We start from the raw sequence: 15,657 nt of genomic DNA on the forward strand, positions 1-15,657 counted from the left end.
ATGACTATTTACATTGTAGTTTGTCACTGAAGGCATCAAAACTATGAATGAACACATGTGGAGTTATGTACTTAACAAAAAAAGGTGAAATAACTGAAAACATGTTTTTTATTCTAGTTTCTTCAAAATAGCCACCCTTTGCTCTGATTACCGCTTTGCACACTCTTGGCATTCTCTCGATGAGCTTCAAGAGGTAGTCACCTGAAATGGTTTTCACTTCACAGGTGTGCTTGAAGCTCATCGAGAGAATGCCAAGAGTGTGCAAAGCGGTAATCAGAGCAAAGGGTGGCTATTTTGAAGAAACTAGAATACAAAACATGTTTTCAGTTATTTCACCTTTTTTTGTTAATTACATAACTCCACATGTGTTCATTCATAGTTTTGATGCCTTCAATGACAATCTACAATGTAAATAGTCATGGAAATAAAGAAAACGCATTGAATGAGGAGAAGGTGTGTCCAAACTTTTGGCCTGTACTGTACAAAAAAAAATTATTTGGAAACATTTTTTTTTTAAATATTAGAAGCCTTTTAAATTGACTCAATATCGCCAACTCCGAGTCTTTGATATTCTAAATGGGTTGAAGGTGGAAGTAGTCAGCGGTCACACGAGATTGACCAATAAGAAGGCTTTGAACATAAAATGTAATATGAAGCGGAGGCCCCGCCCAAAAGATTGAAGTTGCGACGTTAGCAAAAAATACGATTAGTAACAGACAGAACATTTTTGGAAATAAAAAAAGATTTGTAACCAGAAAAAAGATGATCAATTCCAAATCCAATCCACATTTGGTTTTTGTAAAACTTTTTTTGATTGCAAATTTTTTTTGTTTGCAAATCCATTTTCATCCCAAATCCATAGTAAACCAAGTAGGAACGTAACAATAAACGGTAAAACCCCCGATGGTTTAGTATTACAGTTTGAAATTAAAATGATTGTAAAACTGTGACTGATAAAAACTTTTGATAAACTCAAACTGCTGATACTAATTTACTGGAGTGGCAAGCTCTTAAGTAAGAACACTAGTTCATGTAAAACTTGGATAAAATATTTCAGTTTGTGTTTAGGTACTTTTTCTGAGCACATTATGATGATAACAGTGATCATTTTGGTCACAATAACCTTGATGGGAAATGTTCATATCACGACATCCCTAATACCAAATCAATTGGGAATCGATTCCATATTGAATCGTCACCCCAAGAGATGGAGTCGAACTGAACCGTGAGTTGTAAGATTCACGTCCCTGTTAAATAACCCAACGAAGCAGCGGTGGGTAAATTCCTGTTGGGCTTCCCAGCATGCATTGCGGGTCTTTGTGTACGCGTTTATCACAGTCCAATCACGACTATGCTCCGATTTGCTGTATACATTCTTTTAAACATCTTATAGTTGTTGACACCTTCTCGGTCCATTTCCAGCCAATTAAAAATGCACTTCGACTCTTTGGTCAGGTTATGAATAATTTTGGGCTTAACTGTCAGTCCAAGCACACATCCAGATGTACTTCTATATATATACATGCATTCATACGGCTGTACAGATGAGCTAATCAGGGGCTAGGAGCTGTAACGAACATACAGCATCTTTAAAATGACTTGTGATTGATATAAAAAAAAGTCTGTGATTTCAGTAAAATTACAATTTTCTTCTCAGCACCACAGCGGTAAGGTCTTCATAGCGGTAAGGTCTTGTTTGTGTGTCAGAGCTGCATCCTGTCCCAGCTCCATCTTCTCTGAGCCCTGCCACCCCCACCTCTAACCTACCATTTATGGTCCCTTTGCAAGAAGAGGCGGCGTTAAACAATGGAGCCGTCCCTGTTCTGGGCAGGGATCATGACGGGGATGCCGCCCATGCGACTGAGGTTGGGCCCTGCCACCCTGGGGGCAGTCGGTGGGGGCCTGGGGGTGTGGCTAGGAGGTCTGTCTTCTTCCGATGACGGGATCTTGTCATACTGGGTCTTCAGGGCGTACTCGTGCAGGTTGGAAGGCGACATGGAGCCCAGCGAGGAGCGCTGGCTGCCCACGGTGAAGCTGCGCGCCGTAGATACGCGGCTCTTGGGAGGCGGAACGTCCTCTCTGAGGGGAAACAAAAGTCCACCACACATTTTAAAACAAAGCAACACAACAGAAAATAGTGCTAGAAACCAGCTGTTTATGAAGTGGGAAGGCCGTGCCTTTCCTGCTACACATTTTAAGGGAGATGTAGCAGCTTAAAAAAGAAAAAGAAAAGAGAATTAGATTAAAAATTTGTTGTATTATTTTGTAATGTGGTATTTTAGAAAATATTTGATTAGTCAAATAGAGAACAATGACAGTAACCTATTTATTATTAAGCGTCTGGAATAGACCCACCGTATGCGGTCTTGAAATTGAAGTAGAGTGGTAATGTTTTTTTTGCTGAGACATAATGGTCGCAATAATTCATGAAGTTAGGCTCATGACGCAGTTAGATAACGCAGACACGTTTGTTACTGGATACTTTCTAATGCGCTTGGAGACTTAGTATGTGTAAGCAATATGTTGTGACCTGTTACACCAGGTCTGACTTATGTTTATATTTCCTTATTTTATGTCTTTGGTTCCTGTTTAGCTCTCTTATTTTAGTTCCACTTCCTGTCTGGCTCCACCAATGCTCTGGCCTTAGAGCCGTATCTCTAACCTATCCCTGATTGGCAATCTGGCCACACCTGTTCTGGGTTGCCAATTAGGCTTCTTTATATGCCAGCCTGCCCTTCAGACAGGGCTGGATCATTGTTGTTAGTCAATATATTTGTTATGCTTGCTTAGCTGAACATGCACAGCTTTCTGTACACTTCCTGCCGCGACCCCTGATTTGAGAATTTAAGACTCTCCTTATCTGCACGTCGTCTCCTATCTCGGCATCATGGGGTCACAACTACTGCGACTATGCAGACTTGTGACATAATATTGACCTATAATTATTTGATACGTGTTATATTGACAAATGAAGGACCCTTATTACGTATGTCTGGCTAGTGTGCTATTGTGTGCTTAGCTGTTGTGTATCCGCGAGCTCCTAGTAGCCTTTAGTGAAGTGAATTATATTTATATAGCACTTTTCTCTAGTGACTCAAAGCGCTTTACATAGTGAAAGCTGCGATAAGGTGGCGACTTGTCCGGGGTGTACCCCGCCTTCCGCCCGATTGTAGCTGAGATAGGCTTCAGCGCCCCCCGCGACCCCGAAGGGAATAAGCGGTAGAAAATGGATGGATGGATACATAGTGAAACCCAATATCTAAGTTGCATTTTTACTGGGAGGTGGCACTGGGAGCAGGTGGGTAAAGTGTCTTGCCCAAGGACACCACGGCAGTGACTAGGATGGCGGAAGCGGGGATCGAACCTGGAACCCTCAAGTTGCTGGCACGGCCACTCTACCAACCGAGCTATACCGCCCCTATAGCCTACCATGATTACCTTTTGGAAATGATTAAAATGCAAGAAAAGACCAACCTTGTGTGCTTATTGGAGGACATTTAGATGTTAACTGGCTGTCCAGCTTTGCTGCAGGACTGCTTGTATCAGAGATTATAGGACCAATATCAATATCAGATCGGGAAAGCCCTATCTTTCACTTTATATTTCACCTTAAAAAGGTTTATTTTGTCCTAGTTGTAGTCTTTAGCTCCACTACAACCTCACATTAGAGTTATTTGTTATTTGGACAGTGTGTTTAACGGGCAACCCACACAAGTAAAACATTTTTTGTCATTAACTAATTCAGGGCGTGACCTATGCATTGCTCAGAGTGTTATCTTCACACCAAGTATGATGAAGATTTGACCTTGCAGAGTCACATTGTTTACATTTTTGTGGTGAATCCTCACACTGACCATCAAAGTTTGTCTCATGTCCCTGATTTTATTTTGGAATTATTCAAACATTTTATATTTTAATAATTATTCAAATATATAATTCTAAACATTGAGTGTATTAGAGTGCTAAAACTTCCAAGAATTAATCAATAGTCAATATACCAGTGTGCAGCTTTTTAAGCATCATAAAATGCTTTTCTTTTTGAGGAAGTTATATTTTGTGTTTTGTTGTTTGTTATCATTGCTGCTATTTTAAAGTTTTTAAATACATAAACAAGGTTGATTGTTTTTTAAGCACTTTGACTTTCCTTTCTTTGAAATGGACAACATTTTAATAGTCATTTAAATGTTTGTAACAGCTGAATGAGAAGCACAGTTACAGTATAAATAAATATTTATGAATAAATTAGTCATTGTTGTTGTTAGATAGCACATGCCAAAAACAACTTAAGCTGCATTTAGAAGTCATTAAATATGCTAATAATATGCTTTATTGTCTGATTAGTCAACTAATCGTTAAAATAATTGTTTAAAAATCGATTACCAAAATAATCATTAGTTGCAGCCCTAACTTTAAATAATCTGGCATCAATTTGAGAGCAGTGCGTGTGTGCCTTTAAAAGGTGCTGCCTGTTGCCTGTTATGTCAGCGAGTCTGAGGTTTGAGCTGTTGATTATGGTCAGTTGTTACTTTACCACACAAGTAATTGAATTACTAACAGTTTTACTCTTCAATAATGTAATTAATTACTAGGGAAAGTAATTATTGCCTGTTTTTTGGCTCTGAAGGCAGCTCTTTTGAATCTTTCACTAGTTTGTGTTACCTCTGCTTAATAAATGGATTGAATGTGCTTCCATGGCTGTAAGTTCTTGTCAACAACCGGGGGATCTTTTGCATGGCAAGTTTGTCACTTCTATCATTGATTTGTTGTTACAATTTCCCTCCGACCTTCTTAGTTACAAGCGTGCAGTGCAGTTTGTGTCAAGTTTTATGGTGGTGAAAAAAACTCGGTTTTTGACTAACCAGTCAAACTGACCAATAAAGGGAAGGCTGAGTCAGACTGAGTGTGTAAACTAGGAGGAGCGGGGCTCCCCCCTGTGCATGGCGCAAGAGGAAGGGACACACCGTCACAAACAGCCTTCAGCGTGCACTTAGTGATCACTTTCACATCAATCACTTGTCCATTTGGTTATGTGTACAGCTCTGGTAATGGGTACATTCGCACCCACCTGCACAAATGTACTTCAAAATGTAACAATCAAAATAAATATGACTTTTTTTTGTTTACTAGGGCATGTATATATAATATGCATTAGTTTGACCATTTAAAATCAACGATAATAAAAAAGAGATGCTTGGAAATAGCATAAAAATGCCCCAAAAACTTGGAAAAACGCGATTCATAGTGTTACTTTTTGGTGTAACCATCATGAGCGTTCTGTTCAGGTATATTTCTTTCATATTTTGATAAATCATCATATTTATGTATTACTACATTTAAAAAGGTATTGATCAATCTTTAAGCTGTGTGTATTTGATTTCAGTTTGCTTTTGACATCTTATTTAAAATTGTAGTTGAAACTTTTACAACCTTGTGTTGCGCTCATGATAGCGTAACCAAACTAGATTTCATTTAATGATCTTATTTTGAATATCTATTCCCTTTTTTACATTTAGTATATTTAAATATTCATTTATAAACATTGAATACATTTCAAATATCAATAAAATGCAATTGCCTTCATCTTATAGGGTAATGTTTAGTTACACCAAGTCATGAGCGTAACACTAAGCTTCATCACTTTGACTTGTAATATCTCTAATTCTGGTGGTGTTTTATGCTTTTTTCTTTTTGGAACATGTACTATACATATAATACAATAAAGTCCCATACAACATTATGTTTCTAACAATACTTTAATTTTGCCTTTGAAAGTAACACTCCAATGTCCATTAGTGGAGCTGTACACTTATGCCAGTTATGAGTGTATTTCAAACATGTTGTACAGGTAGGAAAACATTTTACTCTGGTTTGATCAAATTTGGATGGATTTCTTTCATAGCAAAATGCGCTGAAAGGGTTGAAATCCCTATTGGCACATGTGCGACAGGTTTTCTCATTCACTTGTCCATTTGGTTATGCCAGTTGTGAGTGTATTTCAAACATGTTGTACAGGTGGGAAAACATTTTACTCTGGTTTGGTCAAATTTGGATGGATTTTTTTAGGAGCAAAATGCACTGAAAGGGTTGAAATCCCTATCGGCACATGTGCGACAGGGTTTTTTTTTCAAGTCACAGTCTATTTTTAGTCGCATTTGCGAGTAAATTTGTTGCCCCGTTCACCCCTGCCAAGCCTGACACGCTTACGAACATGAGTTTTCATGCATGGTAAAATGCGAGGAAAAACAGAATAACGAAATAACAAAAGCACTAGAAGACCGCAGTCTATAAAGTTGTCCTGAATCCAGACAATGATCTGGATCGCCCCAAAATGTAATGTCTTGTTCTTAATCCTGTTTCTGACATTTCCTGAAAATTGAATGAAAGTGTACACGCCCATAACTTTTTGAAATATTTATAGCAGAATGAAAGAAACACTTTTGTCTGTCATCCACTCTCTTTGTCTCTGTGGGCGGAGGCAGGGAAGCTAGCATCCACTCATCAGTTGAAGCTCATAACTTAAACATTAGGTAACGTAGCAGAAATGATCCGGATCAGCCCCAAAATGTAATCACTTGTTTTTCATCCTGTTTCTGACATTTCCTGAAAAGTAGATAACATCTGCCCATAACTTTTTGAGCTTTCTATAGTGGAATGAAATTAACGGAGTGAAGCCTTTTGTCAGTCATCCACAAGTTTGTCTCTATGGGTGGAGGCAGGTCCGCTAGCATCCGCACACACAGAAGTTTGTAAGGTAATGTAGTGGAAATGATTTGGATTAGCCCCAAAATGTAATCACATGTTCTTCATTCCAATTCTTGTCTCATCCACCCATCTATTTTCTACTGCTTATCTCGGGCCCAATGATTTGTTGATGAGTAGGTTTGGGAAACGTCTGCACTGCTTAGCCAAGCTAACTGTGATAGCCTGTGGAGTACGGGGCTATGCCAAAAAATGCCCTCTACTCCCTCTGCGGCCACATTAACAGCTAATAAGCAGCAATAATCCCGTTAAATGCTCGGCCAAACAAGAGCCGGAGGGGCCGCGGCTTGCGCTGCCCATTGCATCATGGGGGTGGTATCTCGGCAAATGTGTGCCTGTGTTCTAGACAGGACCAGTGGTCTAATCCTCTTTGTCCAGCAGCGTGAGCAGTGTCACATTGTGCTCTTAGACACGTTCAGTCAGCAGTAGAGCCAGCAGTGCTTGCAGAGAGCCGGATGAAGGCGTGGGGGAGGGGTGGAGCAACAGCAGGCATGACACAGGATCCATAGAGCAAACAAAGCTTTCAAACTGATTACCACAGCTGTTTATTTGAAGAGCGGGGGGGAAAAAAGGAACGCTGATAGAGAAAAATAACCCTTTTTTCCCTTTCTAGTAGGTATTTCTACTGTATATATTGTAAATGTAAAATTCTGAGTCTTTTTTCTAGTTTCTAAAGTAAGATTGCACTGTAATCTTGGAAATTATTGCCTGCTGTATCCCATGTAGTCCAGCTACCGTATTTTTCGGAGTATAAGTCGCTCCGGAGTATAAGTCGCACCGGCCGAAAATGCATAATAAAGAAGAAAAAAAACATATATAAGTCGCATTTTTGGGGGAAATGTATTTGATAAAACCCAACACCAAGAATAGACATTTGAAAGGCAATTTCAAATAAATAAAGAATAGTGAACAACAGGCTGAATAAGTGTACGTTATATGAGGCATAAATAACCAACTGGGAACGTGCCTGGTATGTTAACGTAACATATTATGGTAAGAGTCATTCAAATAACTATAACATATAGAACATTCTGTACGTTTACCAAACAATCTGTCACTCCTAATCGCTAAATACCATGAAATCTTATACGTCTAGTCTCTTACTTGAATGAGCTAAATAATATTATTTGATATTTTACGGTAATGTGTTAATAATTTCACACATAAGTCGCTCCTGAGTATAAGTCGCACCCCCGGCCAAACTATGAAAAAAACTGCGACTTATAGTCCGAAAAATACGGTACATATTATTAGTCACATGTCAAATGACAAATGTCAACATGGAGCATACATTAGTTTGTGGGTTTTTGCTCCTTATCTGTGTCATTTGTGTCCCCAGAAAATAAACTGTATAAATGCAGTGACACTTTAACTGTCAAATATTTTCTTATCAAGCAAAGTGCCTGGCACATTGATCTGATAGCATTATTAATGAAAGCAATTTAAAAGATTCCTTTAAACTAAGGATGTCCTGATCCGATGTCAATATTGGTTTGACATCAGAATTGTTTTTTTTTATATTGCATTGGATTGCATCAAAACTCTCCAGTGTTAGCTGAAACAAGCAGTCCTACCTTTGCAAAGCTGGACAGCCAGTTAAAATCTAAATGTCCTCACATGGTTGGTACCGCATTTTTCGGAGTATAAGTCGCACCGGAGTATAAGTCGCACCTGCCGAAAATGCACAATAAAGAAGGAAAAAAACATATATAAATCGCACTGGAGCCCGGCCAAACTATGAAAAAAACTGTGACTTATAGTCCGAAAAATACGGTATTTTCTTGTATTTTAGTCAGGCCATTTACAAAAGGTAAACATGCTAAGCTATAGGCTAGTAGGAGCTAGCAGCTACACAACACAATAGCACACAAACTAGACTTACGTAATGAGTAATATGCTTCAAACCCCGCTTCGAAAAGCTGTGCACTGCAAAATGTGCTCATTGTCGCCATCAATCTTGATTTCCTCATTTTGATTTATAAAAAAAAAATCAGCAGAAATTGTTGCATTCATTTTGGTTTTGTAGGATAAATACCTTTTTCCCACCTTTTACGGGGTGTCGTTAAGTGGCGACCCATCACCGTTCCTGTTCTGCCTACCTGTACAATGTTTGTCTAATTCTTGAATGTGTTTGTTGTGAAAATGTAATTTCGCTGTACTTATACAATGACAATAAAGAGCATACCACACTATATCATACAACTATCCGTATGTATTATCCAGGTGATATATCTCTTAGGTGTGGGTACCTTATCTCATTGCAGATTTCCTTCTCATACTTCTTCCTGTTTCGAGCACGGCAGCAGCAGAAGAGGATGATGGCGGCGATGATGAGCATCAGCAGCACCGCGATTATGGCTCCTGCGATGATGCCGGCAGTATTGGGAGCTGATCACAGAAAAGAAAGAGTTGATAAAGACTAATTTTCTCTTTTCTTGTCATAGTAATGACTGTACCAAAAATTAACCAAACTGTGGCTTTAATACTGGGCTGCGTACCAAACAGCCTGGATGTTTTCTTTTGTTAGAATCTACTCTGATAGGTTTTGAAAATTAGTTACTAATTAATTTGTGGACTCAAACATGTACAGCAGATATTAAATTAATTAGTAAACTAATCGAAAAAAAATATTGGAATGATGGAATCAAGAGCAGACAAGCGACTTTTCATTTCTTTCTCACCATTTCTGGGTTTAAATTGGATGCCAAAGTTGACCAGCTCATCTGAGTATGTCATCATCATTCTACTATCCAGGTGAGAGACATTGTTTATAGGTAGCTAAGCTCCATAACGTTGCTACTTGGAGCGCATTACTGTAAACAGACAAATGGTACCACTTTTATTTTTACAGTAAAATTCTGGTGACAGAACTTCAAGGTTTTTTTTCATCGTAAAATCAACCTACAGTCATTTTTATAGTGCATCAATGGAAAACAGTACCACCTATATTTCCACAGTAAAATTCTGGCGACTAACCTTCCAGTTGTTTTTTCACATTAAAATATATGGCAGTTTTTAAAGTAGATTACTGTAAATGAAAAATAGTACAACTTATTTTTACAATAAAATACTGACAAATGAGTTTCCAGTTTTTTTTAACAATAAAATCTATGGTACGGCGTGGCGCAGTGGGAGAGTAGCCGTGCGCAACCCGAGGGTCCCTGGTTCAATCCCCACCTAGTACCAACCTCGTCATGTCCGTTGTGTCCTGAGCAAGACACTTCACCCTTGCTCCTGATGGGTGCTGGTTAGCGCCTTGCATGGCAGCTCCCTCCATCAGTGTGTGAATGTGTGTGTGAATGGGTAAATGTGGAAGTAGTGTCAAAGCGCTTTGAGTACCTTGAAGGTAGAAAAGCGCTATACAAGTACAACCCATTTATCATTTATTCATTTTAACAGCGAAACACTGTAAAATGGAAAAATGGTACCACTTTTATTTTTACAGTACAATTCTTGCAACTGAGCTGCCATTTCCCCCGTAAAACCTATGGTCATTTTTACAGCGCATTACTCTCAATGGAAAAATTGTACCACTGTTATTTTTGCAGTAAAATTGTGGCAAATGAGCTGCCAGTTTTTTTTCCCATGGTTGAACCAGACTTTTTTTTAACAGTACATCCCAGTAAAAAAAAAAACATTACCACTTTTATGTTTACTTCTAAAATAAAAACTGACCATTTACAGTTCATTACTGTAAATAAAAAAACTGTAACATTTTATTTTTGTCCAACAAAAGTGTGGCAACTGAATGCCAGTTTTTTTTTTTTTTAACCATAAAATCGGCGGTCATATTCTTACAGTGCATTACTGTAAATGGAAAAGCATTGATTGATTGAGTTTTGATTGAGACTTTTATTAGTAGATTGCACAGTACAGTACATATTCCGTACAATTGACCACTAAATGGTAACACCCGAATACGTTTTTCAACCTGTTTAAGTTGGGGTCCACGTTAATCAATTCATGGTAGCACAACCACATTTATTTTTATGGTAAAATTTTAATGACTGAGCTGCCAGTTTTTTTTTACCGTTAAATCTACTGACTTTTTTAATTTTTATTTTTTACAATGCAGATGACTTAGCAACAGGTGTGGAGGTAAAGCGTCTTTGTGAGGATACTTACGAGGTGTCACATTGAGATACAGTACACACTCCTCTGTGCCCACCCGGTTTCTGGCGATGCAGCGGTATGTACCAGATGCGCTGGCAGATGCGTTCCTCACATTAATGGTGCCTCCCACGGGGTCTGTGGCAAGGGCAAATGACAGAACATTGCAGATATTCAGGTGCAACAGGAACTAAGGAGAAGAAGGTGTGAATGTGACATCCACATTCTGAATGTTGAGAGTGAAAGAGTCGTTACCCATTAGAGCGGAAGCAGGCAGCACCTTGTTGTCACTAGTTTTCTCCCAGCTGTATTGCATGGGCTTGGTGCCCTCGTTGGATGTGCACCTGAGAGTGATGTCCTTGCCCTCCTGTGTAGGTCCATCTGCTTGGCACCTGGGCTTGGATGGCTTCACTGTGGAGAAACAGGAGGAGGTACATGTTAACTTTTGAGCACCGGTATTGTGCAATTCTTAAAGATTTGCTTTCTTTCAGACGAAGTAACAATTCAGCATAACAAGAAGTAATCAGAGTAATTGATACAGCTGCTGTCATTGCAGGGGCTGTCACTCAGGATAATGGAGATGAAGAAAGGAAGCGTGGTATTGCGCACACACACGCACACAGTACTCATCAGGATTTAGGGCAGGGGTAGGGAACCTATGGCTCGCGAGCCAGATGTGGCTCTTTTGATGACTACATCGGGCTCTCAAATAAATCTTAGCTGACATTGCTTAACACTATAAGTAATGAATAATCCCGCTGGAAATCACAGTGTTAAAAATAACGTTCAAAATATAAAGTAATGAACTATAAGTAATGAATAATCCCGCTGGAAATCACAGTGTTAAAAATAATGTTCAAAATATAAAGCATTCTCATGCATTTTAATTCATCCATCCGTTTTCTACCGCACCTGTTCAGCCAATCCCAGTATTACTTCGGGGTACAGGAGAGTCGCATTAATGGTACAACCTTTTATCGTGATTTTGATGAAATGCTGAAACAATTTAACCTAAAAATGAAACTATTTCATTGGGAGATTTTAAAATAAATTGGATGGACAAAAATAAAAAACATTAATTAAAACATATAGTATCAAAACTGTGTCAACTTCCAACCAGAACAACTAGGAGTAGCCAAACCTTATTAGATTTGATCTTTACAAACAAACCAGAACATGTCACTAAAACATATAACTTAGTGACAGGTTTGTCAGATCACAATATGACCCTAATGACAAGAAAACTAAGGAACGGTTTGTGGATTTCTTTTCTATTTCCTATGTTAATAAAGAAAAAAGGGCGATTCCAAAGCATAAACTTCCCCACTTTGAAAATGAATTTAAAAACATTAACTGGGATGATGTAATTAAAATTGAAAATGTAGATCAATGCTGTGATCAATTAACTGAAATGTTATCAAATACTATTCAGAAATTCCCCTGTACTCGAAAAAAACACTGCTTGCCCTGGATAAACAACGCCATTATTCAACTTATGAAAAAGCGGGACTTAGCACTGACAATATTGTTAAAAACTAAGCTACAAACAGGTATACTGGTTTGTAAAGGACTAAGACAAAGAACTGAGAAAGTCTCAGTCTTTTTACTTAATGCAGATGTTTGCTAAGTCTCGAGGAAATAGTTCACTCATTTGGAAACATATCAATAAATTAACCAATCGCAAATCTACTTCAGGAAATTGTATATTTAAACTAAATGTTAAGGAAATGGTTAGTAATGATGCTTCAGAAATGTTATTAATTCTGTTCAACAACCTGCAGCCAGTTTTATCCCAAGACCGCTACCATGCAATGATACGGAACATTCACCCTCATCTGTTCACATAACACTGGCTAATCAAAACAAAATACATGAAATTATTAGCCGTCTGAACAATGAATAGTCCACAATTACAGAATGTTTAACCGGCTGAATATTACATTTTTAATAATAAGTAGGTAGACAAGATTAAAACATTGTCAAGTACAGAATATCAGAAACATTCATTCAGGTAGAAAAAATATCCCCCAACATCTTTGACAATCAAAACATGATCGTAACAATCCACATTTTGTGTTGTTAGTGTGTGAAACTGGTCTAAACATGGAAGTGTAGCTCCTCTCCTCTAAATGCAAGTGCTCCTAAAGCAGGAATACACATTCTGTATTCCAACAAAATACAAACTCTGGCAAGACACCAACACACTGCAGGTATTTTTTTTTTTAAATTCTCTTTAAAAGGGTTTTCGTATCCTTTTTGTTTTGAGCTGTTTCAAAAAACATAACGTTTAAAAACCTTTCATTTAAGCAAATTAGTTGTCCAGTGATGTTATCAAAAGCTTAGAAAATGATCTGTCTGTCACTTAATGATGAAAAAGTACATCTTTCTGTGATTAATCACGATTAATTTTGAGTTAACTATGAACAATACTAAACTATGAACAATTATCGTTATTGAATATTTTAATGGTTTGACAGCCCTTGTATTAACATATATTGTTATATTATATCATTTTGCCATGTTTTCAATTGCCGCTTATTGAACAATGTACTTTTTTGAGAATTGTTCACGTGTGTAGAAATTTTTGGTGACTTTTTCGTTAAAAACAAATCTAGCATCTTTTTCTGATGTCATCTCTGAATGTAGTCGTTTATAGAGACTACTTCTGTCACTTAATGTTCCCGACGAAAAGCGAGATGTAGCGAGCATGACGTCACACTTGCTTCGCCCTGCCGCTCCAGTTGGAATTTCTCTCCGTAAAAGCCGCCACTGTCCTCTTAATATTTGCACATTTTGTAAATGGCTGTTAGCGGGTATGCCTGGGATATATTAAAGTGACGTCCACATCGCAGACATGCTGACTTTATTCTAGACCATCGGGTGCGTCTTGTTTACATCCCAACATCCTGTTTCAGCAGTGATTAAAGGTTTTTTTGGCGACCGAATTTTGGTGCATTACTTGTCAACAGTGCGCAAATAATAAGCTATATATATATCCATTCATCCTGTAACAACCTACTGTTGGTAATGTTTTATGTTTGTGTGGTTTTCATTTTGATGCCCACCCCCCCATGATCTCAAACACACTGTCCGTGCCTGACAGCGGATTGGTGGAGAATAAGGAAGTATTGTTGTGTGTCCGGAGGTAACACCTGTTATCAGAAGATTCTTAATAAAATAAAAAATGGCAAGCGTGGGACTTTTGACTTCTTTTGGAGGCTACTATGCATTGTAATATTTTAATTTGTGTCCATCCATCCATCCATCCATCCATTTTCTACCGCTTATTCCCTTTGGGGTCGCGGGGGGCGCTGGAGCCTATCTCAGCTACAATCGGGCGGAAGGCGGGGTACACCCTTGACAAGTCGCCACCTCATCGCAGGGCTAATTTGTGTCCAAGGTGCGGCGGCTATGATTTTGCCGCGGCGGTGCGCCACAATTAGTTTCAATAGGTTTCATTAATATTCATTAACCCTGAATATTGTTTGATATACTTAAAGGCTCCACGCCAATAACGTATTAATAACGACTGTTATTAATACGTATATTCATAAACACAGTTTTGTTTGTTTTTGTATACTTACAATACTTAGTTTATAGTTTGTTTTATGTGTAGTTTCCTCTTCGCAGATGATTCTGATATTTTAATTCTGTTGTTGCCTCGTGCTCTCAAATACTTGACACTTCGTAGTGAATTTAAAAGTACGTGGGGTCAGTTTATTTTAAATTGTGGTTATCGATAAGTATCAAGCATGGTGAAAGTCCATAGGTATCGACTAGTGAAATTCTGGTATCGTGGCAACTTTACTTTAAGAAAGAGGTGCAGATTTTCATTTTCCAGCAGAATGCGTGCAAACCCTCTCCGGTCAGTCTGAGCTCTGGCAAGAGATGAGACGACGACTTTAAAAACAAGCAGCGCTCCAAATTAAAAGCAGACCAACTCTAGCGCGGGGAGAGAAAGATAGAGCGAAAACTTGCCAAAAACTGAGCTAGTGCTGACTGACATCATGGTTGTGGGTTCAACATGAGCATGAAATGATGAGAAGCAGGTGTCAGGAGGAAGGGTGCCGTCTCTCTGCCAGGATTAACAGTAGACTGACAGTGCTGAGCGCACCCAGTATTATTATAAATACAAACTGGATCAGCAGACATTAAAAAGAAGGAATAAATGAGCAAGCGCTGATGGACAGATGGTAGTGTGATGGAGGCCAAGACTGGGCTCCTGCTGTCATGTGGTACCTACACACACACACACATCAGTAGACTACACACCATAAATGTCAGAGAGTGATGGAATTCTAAACATCTTTTAAAGGGTAAAAGTGGTCACGTCAAAAGGCTCACATTAGGACTGATGTCCAACCAGCAGATTTATGTGTTTGGAAGATAAGGTTGTCGATGTGGGCAGGAGGCGTGGAGTGTGGATGGTAGAGAGATAAATAATAAATAGACTATAAATGTTTCCCCTTTTGGGAAAGTGATATTTCCAAACATGAGTAATGCCATAACTCAATCTGAATGCTGCTATATCCTCCTCAGAAGCAGCGTCCTCTGCGCTAGACATTTTGTTTTTGGTCTTTTGCTTGTCAAACAAATAATAGTCAAAGTTATGCAAAAACAAAATGTCCACTGCAGAGGACGATGCTTCTTAGATGAATTTCGAAGTCCTTTTCAGTCGGCAGGAAGCCTATTGAGTTTCTAATTACATTATTTCATAAAACTCTAGAACTGAACGATACAGGAGACCTTTAGTTCCAAAAACCATGAGGATGTTTAATACAACTTTGA

The 15,657-nt window shown here is 38.5% G+C and overlaps 1 protein-coding gene across 1 annotated transcript in view; it reads right to left on the reverse strand.

Annotated features, from left to right (window-relative positions):
- Nucleotides 1-394: 394 nt before the first annotated feature.
- cxadr (CXADR Ig-like cell adhesion molecule) overlaps nt 395-15,657 on the reverse strand; it is a 126,244-nt gene continuing 110,981 nt past the window's right edge. The window contains exons 4-7 of the mRNA XM_061963086.1: nt 11,125-11,280; nt 10,885-11,007; nt 9,009-9,147; nt 395-2,079 (exon numbers count right to left, since the gene is read on the reverse strand). Coding sequence (XP_061819070.1) covers nt 1,800-2,079; nt 9,009-9,147; nt 10,885-11,007; nt 11,125-11,280 — 698 coding nt within the window. The 3' untranslated portion in view covers nt 395-1,799. The remainder of the gene's footprint in view (nt 2,080-9,008; nt 9,148-10,884; nt 11,008-11,124; nt 11,281-15,657) is intronic.

This window comes from Nerophis lumbriciformis, linkage group LG09 (assembly GCF_033978685.3).
Source record: "Nerophis lumbriciformis linkage group LG09, RoL_Nlum_v2.1, whole genome shotgun sequence".
NCBI lineage: Eukaryota > Metazoa > Chordata > Actinopteri > Syngnathiformes > Syngnathidae > Nerophis > Nerophis lumbriciformis.